Here is a 23,226-nt window from a genome sequence, read left to right on the forward strand (position 1 = left end):
CCTAATTTTCGCAATATTACGCAGATGAAAAAATGCAGTCCGTGAGGTTTGTTTTAAATGAGAATTAAAAGACAAATCTTGATCAAATATTACTCTGAGGTTTCTTACGGTAGTGCTAGAGGCCAGAGCAATGCCATCAAGAGAAACTATGTCATCAGATAAAGAGTCTCTGAGTTGTTTGGGGCCAAGAACAATAACTTCAGTTTTGTCTGAATTTAACATCAGGAAATTGGTGCTCATCCAAGTTTTGTCTTGTCACATGTCTTTAAGGCAGTTATGGAGTTTAGTTAATTGATTACTTTCTTCTGGCTTCATCGATAAATACAACTGAGTATCATCCGCATAACAATGGAAATTTATAGAGTGATTTCTAATGATGTTAACGACCCATGATTTTAATAAGGTGTTCTGGGACGCCATTACGGGAGGCTGAAGTGGCAGCTCCGATCCTGAATGAATGACCTGAGTACTGCAAAGGGGAAACACCGGATAAGGAGAGTATGTGGCGGAGGTGATGTTGGAACCAGAATTGAGTGACGACTTGTCCGACTTCCGAGACAAAAAGTGGATCTGTGGATGAAGCGCTTTGAGACTTTCGGAATGACAAGTAACTAGTCAGGGTCTCGAATGAATTCAGTGGTGATGGTACGTTGAAGTAGAAGACTGGTGTAGGATGACCGGATTAGTTGGTTTTACTTTGCCTGATGTAGAAGACCATGGCGTCGTTGGAGAATTGGGACAAATCTGAAATAGAGGCATGGCGGCGTGGGTCAAAGTGGATGGTCGAGGAGGTGAATTCTGAGCATCGGAAGAAACCGAAGAAAGCAAGCAGAAACATGGCTTCTAAGGTTTGTGTGATGTGGTAAGTGCAGTATCCAGAGTGGATGGTATGGATGCAAGCTAACAGCAAGTCGGATGTAAAGGGGAGACGGCGAAGGATCTTAGCTGGTTCTTGGCATATGAGTCCTTTGAGGAGAGCAGTAATTTGTGGGTGGTTGGAGGCTAGGCTTGGACTGCCTGTTATGAGCTTGCAAAAGAAGCTGATGCCGCTAAGATACACCTTGATGGTATGAGCTGTAATGGCCATGACGGAATGAGCATGGGTGATGAAGCTAGTCAAGGTGACAAGGCCGAATGATGGGAAGGAAATGTGATACAGGTTGTGGAAGTGACGGAATTGTTTCCAAGCTGTTAAGTATGATGATAAGGTTGCAGGTGATAGGCTGTTGATTATGGAGTTCTGTGCTTCGACTATCAGAGGTATAAGGCCAGGATTTACAGATTGAATGTCAATGCTGAATATGGAGGAACCGGTGTTGGATGGGCATCTGCATGAGGAGCCAAGCTTCTGAACTTCTGAAACAAGAAACGAGAGAGAGAGAGTCAGCGATGGCATTGGAGTGACCAAGAACATGAGCTGCACGGAGAATGTATTGATGGGTAACAGAGTGCCAGACTAGGCGGCGCATGAACGGCATAATGGATGGAGAGTTGGAATGACCTTTGTTTATGATGTCGACGACGGCAAGGTTGTCTGAATGTATGAGGATGGACTTGCGAGACCATTCATGGCCCCACAGAATGGCAGCAGCTATGATGGGGTAAATTTCGAATAGAGCTGAGGAAGCGATCTGGCATTCGTTGGAGACCTCCAGGGGCCATTTTGCTGCAAACCACTTTCCATTATAGAAGCCCCCAAAACCGGTTGAGGGAGCAGCATTGGTGAAGAGATGGATGTCCTGCGGATGGGTCAGGTGATCATCATAAAAGAAGGTGATCCCATTCCAATTTGCAAGCAGGTGAAGCCAAAGGCGGAGCTCGGCACGGCTTGAACCGTCCAGGGAAATGAAGGCCAGAAGAGATGGCACGGAAGAAGCAATCGACAACAGGTGAGAGATGAACGCCCGCCCCTGGGGAATGATGCGCATGGCAAAGTTGAGGTGACCCAAAAGGGAGAGCAGTTGGCGTTTGGTGCAGCGAGGAGCAAAGAGGAAATTGGATATCAGGAGACTGATGCAGTTTAGCTTCTCAACAGGGAGAGAGGCCTGAAACAAATTGGTATCCAGCGTGATTCCGAGGAACTCGAGGGAAGTAGAGGGGCCTTCAGTTTTCTCCACTGACAATGGAACCCCTAAGTCGGAAAAGACTGAGGTCAGGGTGACTAGGCCAGAAGCCGGTGGCGATGAAGTGGGGGTAATGACGAGGAAATCGTCTAAGAGATGGACGAGGAATGGAATGCCGTGATTGTTGGACAGGGTCCAGCAGAGGGCTTCTGACAAGATGTCAAAGATTTTGGGGCTGCTTTTGCAACCAAAGGTGAGCCTGACTGCGAAGTAGTACGCACTGTGCCAGCGGACGCCGAAGAATCGCCAGAAATCTGGGTGAATGGGAAGAACTTTGAAGGCACTTGTGATGTCTGCCTTCGAAAGCCATGATTCCCTGCCAGCGAGTTTGATGAGGGCAATGGCATGGTTGATGGTGGTGTAGTGGAGGGAGAAGTCTTCGCTTGGAATTAAGCTATTGATGCTGGAATGGTGCTGCCATGGGGAGCCGAAAGATCGACGATTATGCGTTTCTTTCCTGAATACTTTCTGGTTGCGATGCCAAGGGGGCTGATACAGAAATTCGGAAAAGGAGGATGCACGAATGGACCTATCATGAAACCGTCACTGACTTCCTTGGCAAGCAAGCGGTTGATCATCTCTGGTTCGTTTGTGGCAGACTGCAGGTTCTTGCATTTGAACGACGAGGATGGTAGTACGGATAGACCGGGGTGAAAACCGTTCCTGAAACCATTTACAAGGAAGTCCACGAAAGCTAGATCTGAGCGATTGCAAAGTGCCATGGCTAAGGCAGGAATGTTTATAGGTGTCGATAGGTGCTCACCTGGTTTAAGTGAAGTTGGGTTGTGAGGGCATGCTGGACGGGCGTGTCCGCCTCCGCAGTAGGAGCAAACATGGAGGTAGCGGCACTGCGACATGTTGCAACCTGCGTCGTTGAAGTTGTTGCAGATGGAATGACCCTTTTGATACATGATGGGTCTGCCCTTAGTGCCGATGCCCTTGGTGACTGGAAGGTTGACGGAAAGGGTGGATGATGCAGGCGTCGGAAGAAAGGGTGGCGGCGGGGCTGCTCACAACAATCGGGAGAGAGCAGACGCTCTTGGCTGGCTAGGACGAGGTTCTGCACGGGTTGGAACGGAGCAGGAGGAAGCTGGATGAGACGGGGCACCACACAGGGAGCAAGTCACGGCCGCACGGGCAGCGAATATGCGGCAATACAGTTCTGTGTCAAGAGTGCCCCAATAAGTAGCTTCGTTGAATTGATTGAGACGAGCTGCGGCTTCGGAAGCGAAGTGAATGTGGTATTGGTAAAAACCGTTGCCACCAAAACGGAGGGCCAGGTTAAGGATATTTGACATATAGTCGTCCAGTTCTTGGCGACGGCCAGGGAAGAGCGAGCACAGGACATCTCTATAAAGAAAGAAGGCATATGCAAAATCAGTTGGTGTGAGTTCTCTGGAATGGTTGGACTGCTTCCCCTTCAGGTGGAGGCAACCTCCAAGGTCTTCAAGACACCTGTCGCTGGGTGGTTGGTGCAAGGATGGCAAGAGGAGAAGAGCCAGATCGTTATAATTACCGTCAATGATTTGTCTGCGTAAGGGTGCTGGAACCGGAGAAGGACGGGAAACTGGAGTGCCAAGATGACGAGTGGGAGGAATGGCTGTGGACAGAGTAAAATGGGTGGTTGCCCGCTGGGCTGGGATGAGTTGAGGGAGAAAGCTGTGATGAAGTGCAGCTTGTTGGTAGTGCTCCGCGGGGATTGCTGGCATCCCAGTGCCAGAAACCCCAGAGAAAGCTGGCTGCTGGGTGTACTGTGATGCAGCGGCGGGGGGTGCTGGCATCCCGGTGCCAGAAAACCCAGAGAAAGCCAGCTGCTGGGTGTATTGTGATGCGGCGGCGGGGGGTGCTGGCATCCCGGTGCTAGAATTCCCAGCTAAGGCTGGCTGCTGTATAAGCTGGAGGTGGGTTGCGGAGGGCGCTGGCAGCCCATGGCCAGAAACCCCTGCAATGGCCAGCTGCTGTTGTTGCTGGTGCTGGAGGGTGGGGTTAAAGGGGCCATCGGCCCATGTGGGAATGGACAGCAGGTGCTGGGGAAAACCCTGACATGATGTGAGAGGTCCAGGAATTTCAGTGCCACGTGCTTCATCCGATGTAGGAGATGTGCCAGGAGCTGTGGTGATTCTTGGTCTCAAAGGTCGACGTCCCTGCCTTTGTTGCTGAGATTTTGGCTGCATGACCTGAGGATGCAGGTGGACTGTCCCTTTAGCTGGAGTGAGGATGTCACGGCGCGTCATCGAGGTGTGCGTGGTGACGTCATGCGGAAGCGGGCTGGAGCCGGCGGAGCGGCGGCCATGACAGGTGGACATGAGGAGATTAAAAAGTTTTGCTTTATTGTCGGTGCGATGGAAGGGGATGCTTTTGTCACGGAGTGTTTTCTGGAGAGTTGCCACAATCCAGTCGGTAATTTTGGAAGGGGGCCGGCCTTCGGGAGACCTCGCCGGAGCGTGGTGACGCTGGGACTGCCGTCAGGAAGAGCGACCAGTGTTTTCACCGTGATGGCGGGGGGGCTTAAGTACTCTGGCAGGTGAGGGCGTCGGGGAATTGCGCCGACGGCGGTGGGTTGTTCTGAAGTCGCCGTGTCCTCTTCTCTCTGACCGTAGAAGTGAGCTGGGAGAGGTGGTGGAAACCGCAGGTGAACTGTACTCCTTGCGTAAGTTATGGAGAGACGAACCGGGCGGGATATGGATGGCGGAGGAGATGCAGCTGGTCGGACTCACGTGCTTCTTCGACAGCCGAAGGACCCGGGCAGGCGGCGTGTCGGGCACGGCATTGGCGGGCAAGTCCTCGGCCTCTGAAGCTGGATCCGCTGGTGGGAGCGTGTGGAAACTTGGAGCTTGATGCTCTGGATCGTGAGCAAAAAAGTCGTCATCAGATGGAGACAAGGACACGACGTCCATGGCGGTATTGGTGAGTAGAAAATACTACTTTGTAAATGAGCGAATATTATTTGGCTAGTAGAAGGCTCTCGGGCTGTGTTGTGCTCTCGGTTCCGGCGGCGCAGAAGACGGGAGCGAAAGTGAAGAGCAGGTTAGGTTGGCGTTTATAGGGAACGGAAGAGGTGTGTTTGAGGTGTGGTCCTGCTCCTGAAACTCGCTAGGAAAGCTCCAATTAAATAAACCGATAACCGATCACAATCCGATCATGTGAGGGAGCAATATGTCTATTTAAATAACTTATTTAATGTAGATAGCATCCTGTGTTTCCCTACGATTCCTCACACACAGAGAGAGAGCTGCAGCAGAGAGAGAGCAGAGAAAAGACAAGATAACTTGACAACGCGTTACTGTAATGACTGTAATGAAGCCATCTGCAATATATGCAACGCTGGGGGAGCATCTGCAAAAAGTTTCAACACGACTATGACGTCATTGATCAGATCAGTGAATTACGATATTCCGGCCGCTGCAGCTCTCTTTCTCTCCCCTCCTCTCCTGTGTCTGAGCGATCCAGTGACATCGCTGCTGTGGCTAACGGCTGAGTGGGCGTTTCTATTTGAAAATCCCGGAAGGGAACGCCAGTGGAGTGGGCCTTTAAATATATGTAGCAATTTTGCAAAACACAAATAGCAGCAGTGGAATGAAGTGGAAATTCTATTCTTATTAACCCTATTTTGGTGCCTTTTTGGATAAGATTGATTTTTTATATAAAAATGTAAATAAACAAATCTTAAATGTAAGTCATCTATATTGAAAATGGCATAGACTCTTGTGAGCAATGAGTAATAAAATCAAAACAAGAGAAATACTCCTTTAAATGGAGTGTAGTCTATTTCTTTTCCTGTTTTTGGAGCATCTGGACTTTGTGTAATAATGCATGTAAAACCTTACCCCGAAATGCATAGTCATGTTCATTTTTTCAGAACAAGATGGGCTATCAAAATATGTATGCTGCACGAGTGTCACTTAAATGTGTGAATATTTAAAAAACAAAAAATAACAGGAAAATACGATTGAACACTTTCAACAACAGGAAAATGTGTTTTCAAGTCTTCTTTAGTTATAAGAAATAAAACAACCCAAACCTTTACACGACAAGACAAACTTTTTCTATGCCTCTTTTATTAGCTACTTTTGAGTTACAAACTCAAGTGTGGCCACAAAATATTGAACAAAAAAGTTACATTTCAGCTATATTAAACATGTTAATAGCTTATACTATTTCAATGATCAACATAAAAGTGCACTTCAAGAATAAGTTCTAACAGCCACCAGACAGGGCATGTTTTGTAAATTAGTATTTTAGAACCTGAGCATACAGTATCCTGCCCTGAAATAGCAGTAATAAAAAAGCAGTATAGCATAAATAATGAATCACTTTAAACATTTCAAAATATGGCTCATTTCAGTCCCACAGAGACTTAACAAGGAACTTATTAATGCTTAGAGCCTATCAAAATTTTGGTTAGGACCAAACAACAAAGTCTTAACAGACAAAACATACAGCCAAACAAGGGCTAAACATACAGTACAACTGAGGAAAATATACAGCCAAACAAAAGCTGATAATAATGAGCAAAACTACTGAAGGCATTTAGCCCTTACCTTTGCCTAAGGCTCTACAGAACTACTCCATACCACTAAAGTATTTGTTAAAGCACAACAGGAGAAGCTGCTGAAAGCGTTCATCACCAAGACAGTTTCGCTCTGGGGTGAGCACAAGTCCCCCTACACTGAAAAGTCAGTGGTGCACAGGATGGTGTTGCAGCGGAGTGCCACTTCTTCAACTCTTGGAAAGTGGTGCAGGCTTTCCATCACAGGGGCAGATTTAAGATAAGCTATTACCATTGTTTCCACAGACGTGTGCATTTGAGTCATCTGGCTGTGCATCAAAAAAAAAAAGTCATCCTCACAGGGGGCGGGCAGGCAGCGCATCCTCCACGACATACTCAGCCACCATCCTTCTCACTTCTCCTGGGTGAAGCATCTTCACCTCTGGTCTGGAGAAATCCAACTTTCGTTTATTGGGTTTGCTCGTGCCATCATCTTCCACCTGTTTTTTCTGTTTGCTAGCAACAGGTGGTTTAGCTGCTAGCGGGTTGCCGTGCACTCTCTCCAGGTGTTTCTTGAGGTTACTTGTACCAACACAAAGTGCACCTACTGTGAGCTTCTTGTCCTTTTCAGTGAGAAATTCAAAATAGTGCGCGTATAACCTCTTAGAAAAAGTTGAATCCTCAGCTGCAGCCATCTTGCCATCTCCAAAACAAACCGCTTTCTTCTCCTTCTCTTTACGTCTGTTGCGCCTGAGGTGTCCCACAGCCTGTGCGACTGACAGGCTGACAGCCTGTGTGACAGTTCAGATTGTAACGCGTTACCGGACTCTGTAACTGTAATAATATTACCAAAATACAGTGAGTAACGTGTATTACTCTGTTACTGCCTAAAACTAACGCGTTAACCCCAACACTGACAATCATTACAGAGGACCTTCAATTTTGGATTTTATCATGATGGATTACTTCAAGTCTCTTCAAAAAGACACTCAAGTTCCTGGGGGAATTATATGGCCTGTGAAAGGGATACAATCTTACCAGAGTGCTTCTTGGAAGAGTGCAGCTGTTTGCAGCATGTCCCTGTAGCTAAAAAAGGTAAGTTTCTAACTTCACGTGAAAGGGCGCATGTTCAATCCACATTAAGTGCAGCGGTAGCGGAGGAGCAGAATAACTTGGAAAAACCTTCTCCATTATTTAAATGTAATGTATGTGAGCATTTTGGCTGATTGGTCGTTAGGTAGGAGGACATTCACAGATCATTCACATCTGTGTCTGGCTGACGTGCTGCTGATCTCTCACCCACGGAGCAGTCAGTCAGAGAGACACGTTAGTTCTCATTCACTGAGAAATACTGGCGACTCCCTTCAAGGAAAGCATGTCTGTCTAAAAAGTCACTAGATATGCCTAAAGGGGTCTGAAAAGTTGTTAAATTGGCAACACTGACCACAGCGTTGTTGGAGATGAGAAGCCCTGTGCTGCAGACACGCCCCCTCTATGAGAGTCACACAGGTACAAATCTGGATGCAGGTACAGAAGCAGTGGCAGAGTGGAAGATAGAGAGGCCCAATATAATTTAGAATTTTAATTAGAGTGCAATAAAAATATGTTTTCCCTAAAATTAATGAATATTCATGAATAATAATCATGATTTCAATATTGATCAAAATAATCATGTTAACAATTTGACAAACATGGCTCCGTCAATGCGTTGTGGGGCTGCAATGGGGCTACTCACACTCGGGGCTGTACTGGGGCTGGGAGACACACAGGGGCTGCTGTCACTCTGGGTCATACTAAGGCCACTAAATGTGGGGGACACACAGGGGCTGCTGTCACTTGGGGTCAAACTGGGGCCACTCAATCTTGGGGTCCCTCTCAATCCAGGTGGGCTGACCCTGGTTACCTGTACAATTGGGAAGCAGAAACTTTGACTTTAAAGAACATTTCAATACCTCTAAATGGAAAAAAACTAATACCAACACTAAAATGGCAGATCTACAAGCTCGTAATGCATTGTAACATCAGGCGTTGTCAGCTTGTAGATCTGCCATTTTCACATCTGTATCTGCCAAAATTAGGACATAAAGTCAAACACAAATGTAATGCCTCCACTCCTAGAATTGTAAACATTTTAAAGACATTTTTAGACACTGGATTTTAAAAATTTATTTAAGAATATTAAAGGATCCACAGGGACGGTTCCATGGGGGCTGCTCACTCTCTGGGATCCATGGGGGCTGCTCACTTTCCCTGTCCCATTTGGGCTGCTCACCCTCATGGTTCCATGGGGGCTCAAAGGTACCTGCACAATTTGAAAGCAGAAAAAGTACTACATTTAACACCATTTCAATATCCCAAGAGGAAAAAAATAGAAAAAATAGACATCAGCAAAATGAAGGCAAAAATAGTGAAAATACCAGATATACAAGGTCATGATGCATTGCAAAGTTGTGTGAGCTTGACATCTGCCATTTTCACTACCTTTATATCTGCTGAATTTAGGAAATAAAGTCAAACACACAAAAGTAATACCTCCACTCCTAGAATTGTAGACACTTTAAAAACATTTTTAGACACTGGATTTTAAAAATTTATTTAAGAATATTACAGGATCCACAGGGACGGTTCCTTGGGGGCTGCTCACTTTCTTGGATCCATGGGGGCTGCTCACTTTCTCTGTCCCATTTGGGCTGCTCACCCTCATGGTTCCATGGGGGCTCAAAGGTACCTGCACAATTTGAAAGCAGAAAAAGTACGACATTTAACACCATTTCAATATCCCAAGAGGAAAAACATAACACTGCAGCAAATTAAAAACACAAAACTCCAGATCTATATCTGATAACCAGATTTATATCTGCTGAATTTAGGAAATAAAGTCAAACACACAAAAGTAATCCTTCCATTCCTACAAATCCAGGCATTTGAAGACAATTTTGTCGGTCTTGAATTTCATAAATATATTTAAGATATTTTAAGGATCCCGGGTACCCTGTGCTCACTTTCTGGGTCCCGCGGTGGCTGCTTGCTGTCTGGGTTGCACCTGAACTGCTCTTTTTCTGGGACACAGACTTAAATGTGGTCACGGGCTTAAATGCGGGAGGAGTTGGTGGCAAGACATCTGCATCATCAATGTCAGCAGGGTTTTTGGTGTCCTATATTCAGTTAAAAACATACGTACATTTTAACTTTTACAATAGAATACACAGAAAATTGCAAAATTCATTATGTTACAGCAGTGTAGTGGAAACCAGATTTTTATTTTCTTGATCATGGCAGCCCAGGTGTTTGTTACTGGCATGCTGATCTAGTTTTGGATCCTAAAATATTGGGATGGATATCGCTTTTTTGTGATTTAATCCCACCAAAAAAAAAAAAAAAGTAGATTTTTTTTAATGTGGCTAAAGATATTTTTGTAACACCTGCCATATTTGAAGTAAATGAAAAATGGAAATTAATGCCAGAAATTCTGCAACCAGCCACTAGCCACAAACATTATATATACTGTATACTACATTACCTTCTTTTTCGCTTTGCAGGCATCTCATTGTCTGTCTGTAAATCTGATGAAGCCTCTGCTCTTCTACACTTCTTTCTAGCAGCTTCAAATGTGTCTTAAACAGAAAAGGAAGAGGGAAAGGGGGGCAATTTTTCTTAGTAAGCAATCTATGCTGCATGTCTGTGCAAAGTGAAAAAATGTACCTTTCAAAACTAGGTTATAATATAATAAATCAATATTGTTTTCTACTTCCAATAATTAATTTTTTAAAGAAACATCAGCCCTAATCATAAATATCAAATATTCTTTTTCATAATTTTAACCCTGTAAATGCCAGTTGGAAAAACAAAAAACGAATTATTTTCAATACATTACACACGCAAAGCAGATAATCGTTTTTATTAGCATACCCTATTTTTATGCATTATTATTTATTGTGTAATCATGTTTATATGGTTATGTGCAAAAAATGTATTTAAATATTTTAATTAAAAAATAAAAATATGAAAATGAGTGAATATTTGTTCTCAAACCCCTGCTATAAATGTCCCCTGTCTAGGACCCCTAAACAGACAAATTAGACCACAGACCCCCATTTGATAACATTTTGAAACATAAACCAGAAAAACACCAGAAAAACACAAATATTAATTTTGAGACTGAATAACATTACTTTGTTTGTGAATGTAAGTTCAAATTAATGTCAATGGGATAAACTTTTGGAAAAATCCTAGAGAAATGTGTAGAAAAAACCCTCTTGNCTAGGACCCCTAAACAGACAAATTAGACCACAGACCCCCATTTGATAACATTTTGAAACATAAACCAGAAAAACACCAGAAAAACACAAATATTAATTTTGAGACTGAATAACATTACTTTGTTTGTGAATGTAAGTTCAAATTAATGTCAATGGGATAAACTTTTGGAAAAATCCTAGAGAAATGTGTAGAAAAAACCCTCTTGCCCCCCCCCCCCCCCCCCCCATCAGATTAGGACTGATTGGATAAAAGGAATAATCACTGAAAGAAGAAAATCATATATTTTTGTATGTCCAATTTAGCCCAATTTTGAAAGGTTTGGCAACCATATATCATGAGTAATTGACAGTACACAAAAATAATTATGCACAAAAATCTATGTGGCTGCAAATGATTTACATATCCCAGGCTGTGATAATAAAAATAATTATCTTCATTACATGTCATCTATTGAAAATAATTCAATTTTGTGTTTTTGCACCTAAAAAGGCACACCATGACAAATGCCTGGCATCATGTAAAGGGTTAAAAATATGAAAAATTAATATTTGGTATTTATGATTACGACTGATGTTGGTTCAAAGAAAATTGAATGCAGAAAATCATATTTTTTTACAGCCTAATTTTGAAAAGTACATTTTTTGCACTTAATCATAGACATTCGATTTACCTCATTGCCACTTTGAGCTAGATAGATAGATGACAGATAGACAGAGTATTTGTCGAATTCAGAAAACTTCTTACCTGCCCATCCAATTACTCGGACAGTGTATTTCGGCCAACACTCATGTGGCTGTTGTCGCTCCTTTACAGCCTTAGTCACATTATGGCCTGATGGCCAAAAACACTCGTTCTGTTCTTCAGTCAACCAACATGATGGAATGATGTCCATTGCGAACTGTCCATCATGTGTCTCATCGATGAATTCCACAATGCTGTACAAGGACATGCTGCAAAGTTCATAAGGGTCAGTTACTGTTTATGTAACTGAAGAAAGGCAACATCCACATCTTGTAATGGAAGTAGTATGAGTCTTTCTGTTAAGTCTGTGACGGGCACACCGTGAAGCTGGTGAGAGAGCCGTTTCACTCTTCTAATCCCCACAAAAGTTGAGTCAACAGGGTAGTTGTATAAGCACTCATGTCTCTCATAAAACTGACAGACTGCATACATACATCCCGATAACTCTACAATACTCCTCACCACAGCATATATTTTGCTTCCATCTCTCTGCCCTGCTCTACTCTACTTCAACGCTACTTAGCTCTCTCTCTCTATTCTACCAGTAGACTACCGCATCCACCTGTTGCACAAAACGCACACGGCAGTGTTTCCCCAAGGATGGAGTTGTAGCAGCGGAGGTGAAGCACACAGATGAAAAATAATTTTCACATGCGTGAAACTTTTTTGTATGCTTGCAAAGCCCAGCCTGCTGGGATTTTTCTATGTATCTACTGGCACCAGAAGGGCTCTTTAGGACTAAGTACATACAGTACATGTGTGCACAGTAATGAGCAGGTGAAATGTCTGTTTAGCTTACATATGAGGTGTCTCAAGATTTAGGAAAATACAATTTTATTGAACATAATAAAAGTAAAAAGTCACTTGACATGCTGCTGTTTTGTGCTATGACCTATGCTGGAAGTTGTTATTTATGTGACAACGCCTGAACGCGACACAAGCTCAGCACCAAATAAGTGCAGCGTGTTTGTCTGTGTGTAACAGCAGACTGTTGATGGTTATTTACACACTGCCCATAACAATAACTTTGTCAGCTGACAAACTGCACCGGGCTCGGGGTGCAGTTTGGGCGTGCTCACCTGTGTGTGTGGCGGAACTCCGCCGTGCGCCATACAGAGAGCAGAGGAGACCATGGCGTGGCCATGTAGAGACAGAAATGACACGATGACATAACACCATAAATAGTAGATTTTGTTATTATATTAAGCGTCTGTCGCGCAAAATAATGTAACTTTAGTTTATGAAGATGTAAGACAGAAATAAATAACAACACAAATAAAAAAATATAGACCACTGTACAGTACATAATCTGCAGCGTTCCATAATTATTGGATGTAACATAATATTTTAACTTACCTCACTCAGTGTACAGAAACTTAGTATTTCGGTGTAACCACCGGTCCGGATGATGTATGCCTGCTTGCCCGCTGCGTTCCGGATGTGTGTCTGCGTTTCGAGCGCGAAAAAGGAGTCTTTGCATACAGGCCCCTTAGCTGTCTTAAGAACTGCCTGACCAAGTAACAATTAAATACAGTAAAATTCTTAATAATAAAGGACACAGAAATAGAGAATCATTCATTCAAAAAAAGCGATTTAGCTGCTGCCTGCTGGCTTTATTATGAATGAGCTTGTTTGGTGGAGTTGTGCATATAACCCATTTACTATAGACAATGGCTTGCGTCTAGAAATTTTAGCACATTTGGTGAAATATTGTGACTTTTTGAAGTCTTATGAAGATTTTCATGAAATAATGTAACATTTTTCTCAAAATTTTAATTTTTTTTTCAAATGTTTTTTCCCCTCGAAAAATTACTACTTTCTTCTCAAAAATGTGACTTAATTTTCCTCAAAAAGTTTTTTTTTCAAATATTTATGACTTTTTCCTCAAAGTTTTATGACTTTTTCCTGAAAATGTTATGACTTTCTTTGCAAAGATGCATTTATTTTTCTTGAAATTTTACAACTTTTTCTACATTTTCTATAGCTTAGTACCCCAACCCCCCTTTTTTTGGTAGCACCTACGGGTCTTTATAGATTTACGTCTCCATAAACATTCAAATCAAACATGTACTCACCTCATAGCCATAGATGTTAGGAAGGTTTTCGGGGGGTTTCCGGGTGTTTGTATTTGTTATTGTTCAATAAACATGCATTTTATTGCAGAAGTTGGACATTTTCTCCTCAATCCATATTGGTTTCTACTGCGCTACTAGCGGTTGGAAGGTGTATTGCGCACTGATTGAGAAAAACATTTCCATACCAAGGCTATATTTTCTAGAAATTTCTTTAAAAAAAAAAGTGGAAATTCTCAAAGTGTTATATTACATACAAATATCAATGCAAAGATAACTAATAGATGAAATAAAGTCATACAATTTCAAGGAAAAGCCATAATATTTCAAGAAATCTCTGAAATTCTTCTGTGCTCCTAATTATTTAGGAGAACATGTACTCCCTGAGAAAAATGTTATCATAGNATACAAATATCAATGCAAAGATAACTAATAGATGAAATAAAGTCATACAATTTCAAGGAAAAGCCATAATATTTCAAGAAATCTCTGAAATTCTTCTGTGCTCCTAATTATTTAGGAGAACATGTACTCCCTGAGAAAAATGTTATCATAGAGCCCTGACAATAGCAGCATCCTGACTCTGTTTGACCTGGATGGATCGGAACCTTAATTAGTATCATTTATCACTTTAGTATCATTTATTATCACTTGTGTTTCATGTCAAAATGGCTGCCATGAAAAAGGTCTATTGGCTGTCGGGGTCATATGTGGCCCGGTGCTGTGAAGCCCCTATGCCAGACACAGCCTCTGAGCATTGGAAGTATACCATCTGACAACAGCTTCACACATTTAAGATTTGTTGATTAATGTTGATAATGCTCCACACATCCATCTTCTTCTGCTTTATCAAGTTGGGACACAGAGGTAGCAGTTTCAGAGTCTCAGACTTTCCTCGCCAAACTCAGAGGACCCTGAGATGTTCAAGGCCAATATAGTTCTCCCACATAATGCTGCAAAATCTGAGTGTGAGCAGTTGGTATAGTGTGTTTCGAGAGTTGGTGTCTTATGTAAAACTGGACAATAATCTACCGTCATAACTCCAAATAAGATAAAGCCTCTGTAACGGGTCTGTACAGAGCCCAAAAGCAGTACAACTGAAAAGCTTTAAAGTTGGTAATGACCTTCATTAAACACTTTGAGATAAAGCAGACAGCCAGAGCCACCTTAATCTAATGTTAGGCCCTGGGGCTCAGAGGTTTTGTAAGTCCCCCATCCCCTCGATTTACAGACTCTCATAATAGAAAAGTGTAATATCTAGGTAATCTACATCACAAAATGCATTCGTTTCTTTCGGGACATACAAAAGTGAGTTTTCCCTCTTTGAGCCAGACAACACCATCATATTTTGATTAACTTATCACTGAGCCCACTTGAGCATAAACACAAGACACTTTTTATAACAACCACACACAGCAACTCATGGTGATAATAAAACCAAGATGTGTGAAAGTTTGATTTCACACCATATTATGAAAAACATCACCATCACCAACCATCACCTGTCTGCACAAACATTGATAATAACAGCATAAGCAAAGAACAGCAACAGATCAAAGTAGGAGCCTCTTCTCTGGCCTCGGCGGGCCCTGTGAACCAATCACATGCACCTGCACAGACACACAAACGCACACTCCATTCAGCACCATGGATAGCAACATGGCCTAATGCCAGGTACCAAAAGATGAAACTGATCAACATTTCTAGAAGATCTGCAGTATAATCTAGACAAAAATCTGAGCAAATATGCATTTCTCTTAAAATAATGCACAACCACAACAATTTAAAACCTGCACAAGCTAGCAATAAATACAGCACTTTCTTACCTTTTTAGAAGTGCTTTCGTCTGGTCTTCTTTGAAGAAAAGGCCCTGATTATGTCCTTAAAATCCAAATCACGAAGGATGTCAATGACATCCTTTCTCAATAAGCTTTTTTCTTTTCTGGGCACTGCTCGCAAACTTCTTCCCCGACATTTTGCAACTGTCACTCAACCATAGAGGGACACACCCCAAAACTAGCTATACACATTCTGATAGGTCAGCCCAGGGGCCTACCAAGTTCAGGGGCCTATCATTTTACCAAGTAAACCCGTGCATTAAAGCGGCCTTGCAGACAGCTCAAGTACTTCGGTGTTCTGTGAGGGGCAAAGACAGATATCAGCATCCAAGTACAGATGGCTGGTAGGTTACCAGGGAGTCAACAAGCAAAGGTCAGGAGCAGGCAAGGTTGGCAACAGATGATCAGTCTGCTGAAGAACGATCTAGCTCAGTGCAAGAATGGAGCTTAAAGAGTAACTAAACCCTCATGAGGTGCTTCCCGCTTCCTGTTTCAAACACACACAACCTCTCTGCTCTGCCTCTCTCTCTCTCTCTCTCTCTCTCTCTCTCTCTCTCTCTCTCTCTCTCTCTCTCTCTCTCCTCTCTTCTATAGCAAGGGCGGGGAGAACGAGGTTGACTGGTTATGGAAGCTGCCTCTAAAGCATCATCGGCCTCCATCTCAGACAAGAGCAAAATTCAATTGCAATAGCCGGGTTTCAACCCATAGAGGGCAGTCGCTATGTATAGCTGTTGGGGTTTAGTTACTCGAATAGGTTACTCCTGAATAGACTGGTGCAGCTAGCGAGCTTGATTGCAGGGTATCAGGGCAGGTCTGTATAATTGGCTGAGAGTGAATGAGTGCCCTGAACTGCATTCAGAGTACCAACAGAGAGCAGGCTGTGTTCAGAGTCCAAACTGTGAGAGCCCCATGTATTGGTTTGTGACCTGTACATTGTATTTTGTCTTCTATGAACTGGCTGGGTATCTTCTATGAATCCATGCCCACTTAGCCCAGCATTATACTTAATGGGGCCCATATATGTGTTCCCAATTCTAACCCATGCCCACATAGTCCATGCTTTTCCCCTATGGAGCCCATGCAGTCAGCCCTTATGGGCTTCCTATGTGGGACCCACGTTTTTAAACCCATGCAGGACCCACATATGTTTCCCCAGTTCAAACCCATGCCCACTTAGCCCATAAATATACCTTGTGGGCTCCATATATGTTTCCCCAGTTCTAACCCATGCCCACATAGCCCATGCCTGTCCCCTATGGGGCCCATGCAGTCAGCTCATATGGGCTTCCTATGTGGGACCCATGTTTTTAAACCCATGCAGGACCCACATATGTTTCCCCAGTTCAAACCCATGCCCACTTAGCCCATAAATATACCTTGTGGGCCCCATATATGTGTTCCCACTTCTAACCCATGCCCACATAGCCCATGCTTTTCCCCTATGGGGCCCATGCAGTCAGCTCATATGGGCTTCCTATGTGGGACTCATACTACAAAAACCACATGGGACCCACTGATCTGACCCAGCCAAAGCCCATGCCCACACAGTACCCATGTAGCCCGTGGTTAACCCATCTGGGCCCCACATGTCATTGCTGGCTGGGCTAAAAGAAAATCCGGTTTTCAAAAAGGAAAGAGAGAAAGGAGAGAGAGGAGAGGCAAAAGAAAGGGTGTCAATATGTGACTAGGACTGCTCGATTGTGGAAAAAATCATAATGACGATTATTTGGGTCAAAACTGAAATCATGATTAAGCAAATGATTATGCGGCGCATGTGATGACTAATATTGACGGCATGTCATTTCTGTCTCTACATGGTCGCGCGTTTACAATTCTCCTCTGCTCTCTGTATCGCGCAACGGCGGAGTTCGGCCCGGTGCCTGCGCGCGCGTGCGCACACACACACACACACACACACACAGAGACTCAACCTCTCTCTCCCTCTGCCATTTTCCACACGCTGTTTTTGAAATCTTCCGCGATCACCTGCCCCTCGCATTCTTCGTAGTTCACCTACTTGACTGGCTTGTGGAGTGAATAGAGGAGAGGAGGGGAGGGGGCGGTATTGCGCATGTGCGGCTTCCGCAGAGGACAAAATAACATCTCCAGGCGTCCGTGACCAAAGATATTTTACCCACGATTTCATTAATTTTACAAATGTTTGACCTCAAAATCACAGTTGCGATCACGAGACGATTAATTGCACAGCCTTATATGTGACCCAGTTTTTCTCCAAGAAAGGTGGGTAGCCTATAGTCTGTGAGTGGTAGAAATAAGCCTGTTAGCTTAATAGTGAAATAAGCTAGCTACAGACTAGTGTTAGCCTACATTTCACTCCTTTTTAACCTACATTTAATCAGTGCAGGTAAATGTTTAGCATTCTTATTAGCATTCATATTAAATCAGTCATCCCTGTCCCTTTTACCAGACTCAACAACAGATGAGTCAGAAGCAGCAGCCCTGTCTCCCCATAACTTTACCCCTCCCCGTCCCAATGAAGAAGGTGAGCAACATTGTGTTGGATGACATGCCAGTTAGCATCATTGCATGAAGTCTGTGGAATTTCTCTCTGTCTTTTTTACCATTTCAAAAAACAAAACAAAATACTTTTTAATGACAGAAATTCAAACAAATTATTTTTCCACATAATGATTATTATGAAACAAAAACAGCCTACAGCTGTCTGTACTGGATGCTGGACAATTGGAAACATTAAGTAGCCTAACTCAGCCTGTATTAAAGTTACAGGCAATATTAAAATAATCCAGTTAGATGCTTTCATTTAGATTGAATTATGGCCGTTGAATGATATCTATAGATACAGACTTAATTATTCCCATGAAGGGCAGTTTATTTGAGCAGGGGGTTTGTGCTTATTACAAAGGTACAACTATGTAATTACAACTACCCTGGCTTTTACAACAGGACATGAGTGTTAGCAAAGGAGAGAGAGAGAGAGAGTGAGAGAGAGAGAGAGAGAGAGAGAGAGATAGAGAGAGAGAGAGAGAGAAGGAGAGAAGGTGCTCGGTGTATTATAGGAGGTCCCCCGGCAGATTAGGCCTATGTCGGCATAACTAGGGGCTGGTCCAAGGCAAGCCTGAGCCAGCCCTGACTATAAGCTTTAACAAAAAGGAAAGTCTTAAGTCTAGTCTTAAATGAGGAGACGGTGTCTGCCTCCCGGTCCGAAACAGGAAGATGATTCCACAGAAGAGGAGCCTGATAGCTGAAGGCTCTGGCTCCTGATCTACTTTTGGAGAATTTAGGGACCACGAGTAACCCTGCATTCTCAGAGCGCAGTGTTCTAGTGGGATAATATGAGCTCTCTAAGATATGATGGAGCCTGACCATTTAAAGATTTGTAGGTTAGGAGAAAGATTTTAAATTCAATTCTGGATTTTATAGGGAGCCAGTGCAGAGAAGCTAAAACAGGAGAAATGTGATCTCGTTTCTTAGTTCCTGTCGGTACACGTACGGCTGCATTCTGGATTAGCTGGAGAGTTTTCAAAGACTTATTAAAGATACCTGATAATAGGGAATTACAGTAATCCAGCCTAGAGGTAACAAAAGCATAGACCAATTTTTCTGCATCTTTTTGGGACAGGATAGGCCTAATTTTCACAATATTACGCAGATGAAAAAACACATTCCGTGAGGTGTGTTTTAAATGGGAGTTGAAAGACAAATCATGGTCAAATATTACTCCGAGGTTTCTTACGGTAGTGCTAGAGGCCAGAGCAATGCCATCCAGAGAAACTATATCATCAGACAAAGAATTTCTGAGGTGTCTGGGGCCAAGAACAGTAACTTTAGTTTTGTCTGAATTTAACATCAGGAAATTGGAGCTCATCCAGGTTTTTATGTCTTTAAGGCATTTTTGAAGTTTAGTTAATTGATTTACAGAAATTTACAGAGTGATTTCTAATGATGTTACCTAAGGGAAGCATATATAAAGTGAACAGAACTGATCAGAGCACAGAACCTCGTTGAACTCCAAAACGAACTTTAGTACGTAGAGATGATTCATCATGAACATGAACGAACTGAAAACGATCAGATAAATCAGATTTAAAACAGCTTAGTGCAGAACCTTTTAGGCCAGTTAAATGTTCAAGTCTCTGTAGCAGAATTTGATGGTCAATTGTATCAAATGCCGCACTAAGATCTAATAAAACAAGTACAGAGACGAGTCCTTTGTCTGAAGCAATCAGAATATCATTTGTAATTTTAACTAGTGCTGTCTCAGTGCTATGATGCACTCTAAATCCTGACTGAAATTCCTCAAATAAATTATTATCGTGGAGAAAGTCACACAGCTGGTCTGCGACTACTTTCTCAAGGACCTTTGAAAGAAAGGGAAGCTTAGAAATCGGTCTATAGTTGGCTGACACCTCTGGATCCAGGGTGGGCTTTTTTCATGAGTTTAGCAAGGAGTGAGGACATCTGCTATACCTCAGCAACTACGTTGGAGCCTTTCTCCTCCAACTGTTTGGCCAGCTGGTGCTGATACAAGGCTAGAATACCCCCATGTTAACCAGCTGTCCTTGGATTGCCACAGCCCCATGCAATCTAGCAAGCATGGCATCCATCATTTTTGTGTTTCTGTTTGAACGGCTGGGCATAATGCCGGATCCATTTGAGGAGGTGGTCCACAGCCAATCCTCTCCCTACCAGTTTTAAACTATAGGCATATTTGCAGTCATTGGAGCCCTCTCTGCTTAAGAATGTTACATTATAGGATTAAGTCATATAGAAGTGACAGTTTATAGGGTCCTGCTGCTAGTTTTAGTTCTTAGAACAAGCTTAGGAATGTTTAGATGTGATTGTTTGCTCTCCTTTCTGAGAGCTTTTTTGGAGGGAAAATAAAGGCTTTGGGTCCTACACGGTTATTTATGTTATCGTAATTGTAGTTCATATACTTTTTCCTCTCCCTTCTTTAACAAGGCGCTGTGTCATTTCATATACTTTACATTTTGATAATGGCTAATTTAACGAGGAATGGGGGAGCAAGTCTAAGATTTGTTTCTTGGAATGTCAAAGGGATGAATGGTCCAGTTAAGAGAGGTAGAATATTTTCCCACTTAAAACATCTCAAAAGAAAGGCTAGGGGTGTGGCTATCCTGGTTGACAGAAACATTCCTTTTGAGTCCTCCAACATTATAACAGACAAATTTGGTCATTTTATTATTGTTTCAGGCAAACTTTACAATAAGTCAGTCACTTTGGATAATGTGTATGCGATGCACAGTTTTTCAACAGATTTTTCTCTCAACTCCCTGATCTAAATTCTCATTCTTTAATTCTCAGAGGGGATTTCAACTGTTATTAAGATCCAGTGTTAGATCGCTCCTCCTCTAAACCCACCACTCTTAGCAAATTTGCCAGCTGTATCAAATCATTTCTTGCCGATATTAGCCTTTCTGATCCCTGCCGTTTCTTATATCCTACAGGATGAGAATATGCTTTTTTCTCCCATGTCCACCACACCTATGCTCAAATTGATTATTTCTTTTTTAGACAATAAATTAATCTCAAACCTTAAATCATGCAGTTATGAAGGTATTATTATTATTTCAGATCACGCTCCCCTTCTTGTACTGGCTTTTCCAGATGCTGAGTATGCATATCTATGACTAGATCCATTGTTGCTTACGGACGAGAGCTTTCTCACACACATTTCTACACATATTAAAACATTATTAAGCATCAACAAAACACCAGGGGCCTCATGTACAAAGACTTGCTTGGATTTCCTACTGAAGCTTGGCATACACTTAAATCCAGAAAATGTCGTACGCGCAAAAACATCCAGACATATGAATCTTTGCGTACACATGAATCCAAGTACATTTTCTTTGTACATCCCCATCAACGTGGAATTGAGCGCACATGTTGGAGTACCCGGCCCCTCCCTATCTGCGCCCTCATTTAAATATGCAAATCATATTTAAATGAACCCTGCACCTGAGATTCCCCTCTCTGCACGATCAGAAAACTAAAACAAAAGAATGAATAAGACGGGGAAAAATGAAAAACCTCACAGAATGCGAATTGGAGACGCTTTTCACTGAAGTGGAGGCACGCGAAAATGTACTTTTTGGCACGCTGTCCTCCGGCATCAATACTAAACGCAGGAGGAGTGAGTGGGAGAGTGTGTATGAGGCTGCCAATGCTGTGGGGTCAGAAAAGTGTGTACATGCAGAATTTAAAAAGAAGTGGTCCGACATTAAGGTGGACGTAAAGCGGTGGACGGCTGCCCACCGCCAAAGTGTGGCCAAAACAGGCGGGGAACAGGAGAGGAGAAGCTCACCCCGTTTGAACAGAGAGTCGTCTGGGGTCAATTGAAAGCAGACAATTAATTAGCTCATGCCAGTTCAGTCTATTTTGCAAACATTAGCAATAATCACCTAAACATGAAAAGAGGGACGACGCTGAAGTTAGCTTACGATTTGCCAGCTTCTGATTTAGCACTTAAGGGGAAAGTTAAGGGGAAATTAACTTAATGTGCAGTGCGACTGTTTGTCCACTGATTGTCTGTTTTGTGTGACACTTCTTGATGTGTGACACTTCTTGATGTGAAAACAAGAAGTGTCACAAAAAACAGACAATCAGTGGACAAACAGTCGCACTGCACATTAAGTTAATTTCTCCTTAACTTTCCCCCTAAGTGCCGAATCGGAAGCTGTCGAATCGAAAGCTAACTTCAGCGTCATAAAAGACGGCAGCTTAGCAATTGACATTAAGGGGCGAAATGACTGTTTTGTGCATCACAACCCGTCTTGAGGTCCGAGTCCCAAAGATGTTGCGCTAGATCATAGCTCTCTACTATAGTGATATTGCAGCGCAAGCACATAAATAAGGTTACGCCTTGTTTAGCCTGTGATTACAATATAGCAAATTTCTGAATACCGTATGGAGACACGAGGCGTGTCTGTTGAGTCCTTCTGGTAGTGTAGCACTTCTAACTTTAGCCTAGGCTACTAAAGCACTGGAGCTATGCGTTGGCACTGCATTGCACACATTGGCTACCCAAAACTCTGTTCGTACCATGGTATGGGTGAATACTCAATTCTGACTGGCTGCAGGGTATCCGTGCCTGATGACAGGTTCTAAATTATTGCGCTGGGTCAACCGCTAGTTTGTAACCATAGCAACGGAGACTCAGAGCATAAACATGAGTGATTTTATCGCTTCAGTTGTGATATTGCTTTTATACAACAGTTCAACAACAGCTTAAACAGCAATGCTGAGTAAGGAAATGTTAACAAAAGGCGATGGAATAAATGATCTAAGTATGTTATGTAGTTCCGCGAAAAAAAAACAGTTCCCCCGGTCTGTTGCCAGGCAACGCAGCACACACGCCAGGAACTCACAAGCTACTTTGTATTTACATTGATCTGCAGCTGTGTAACTTCGTCCAGTTCGGCTGATGAAATGTTGGCAAACCTGGATGTTGGCACGGCCGGATTCAGCTTCCACTCTCCCTCATCCTCATCAGTACCTCATCAGACGATCATTAATAATTCCTGACTGTGTCCGCTTCATTTTTGCTCCTCTCCAGTTTGTCGAGGTCAGCTGATGTTACACAAACACACCTGGAGGTCTGCACAGAAGAGTCCTAGCTTTCCTTTTCCTCGTCCTCTCCTGACGACCACTCATAATTTAATTCAAATGTGATTTTGGGGAAAATATCCATCTTCTTGGTG

At 42.9% G+C, this 23,226-nt stretch overlaps 1 protein-coding gene across 1 annotated transcript in view; it reads right to left on the reverse strand.

Moving 5' to 3' along the window:
• LOC126409013 (histone-lysine N-methyltransferase 2D-like) overlaps positions 1–13,058 on the reverse strand; it is an 18,738-nt gene extending 5,680 nt beyond the window's left edge. The window contains exons 1-8 of the mRNA XM_050074877.1: positions 12,970–13,058; positions 11,617–11,822; positions 10,133–10,226; positions 9,615–9,767; positions 9,221–9,340; positions 8,831–8,914; positions 8,348–8,515; positions 8,057–8,129 (exon numbers count right to left, since the gene is read on the reverse strand). Of these exons, the coding sequence (XP_049930834.1) occupies positions 8,057–8,129; positions 8,348–8,515; positions 8,831–8,914; positions 9,221–9,316 (421 nt within the window). The 5' untranslated portion in view covers positions 9,317–9,340; positions 9,615–9,767; positions 10,133–10,226; positions 11,617–11,822; positions 12,970–13,058. The remainder of the gene's footprint in view (positions 1–8,056; positions 8,130–8,347; positions 8,516–8,830; positions 8,915–9,220; positions 9,341–9,614; positions 9,768–10,132; positions 10,227–11,616; positions 11,823–12,969) is intronic.
• Positions 13,059–23,226: the final 10,168 nt, after the last annotated feature.

The sequence above is a fragment of the Epinephelus moara genome, chromosome 21 (genome assembly GCF_006386435.1).
Source record: "Epinephelus moara isolate mb chromosome 21, YSFRI_EMoa_1.0, whole genome shotgun sequence".
NCBI lineage: Eukaryota > Metazoa > Chordata > Actinopteri > Perciformes > Serranidae > Epinephelus > Epinephelus moara.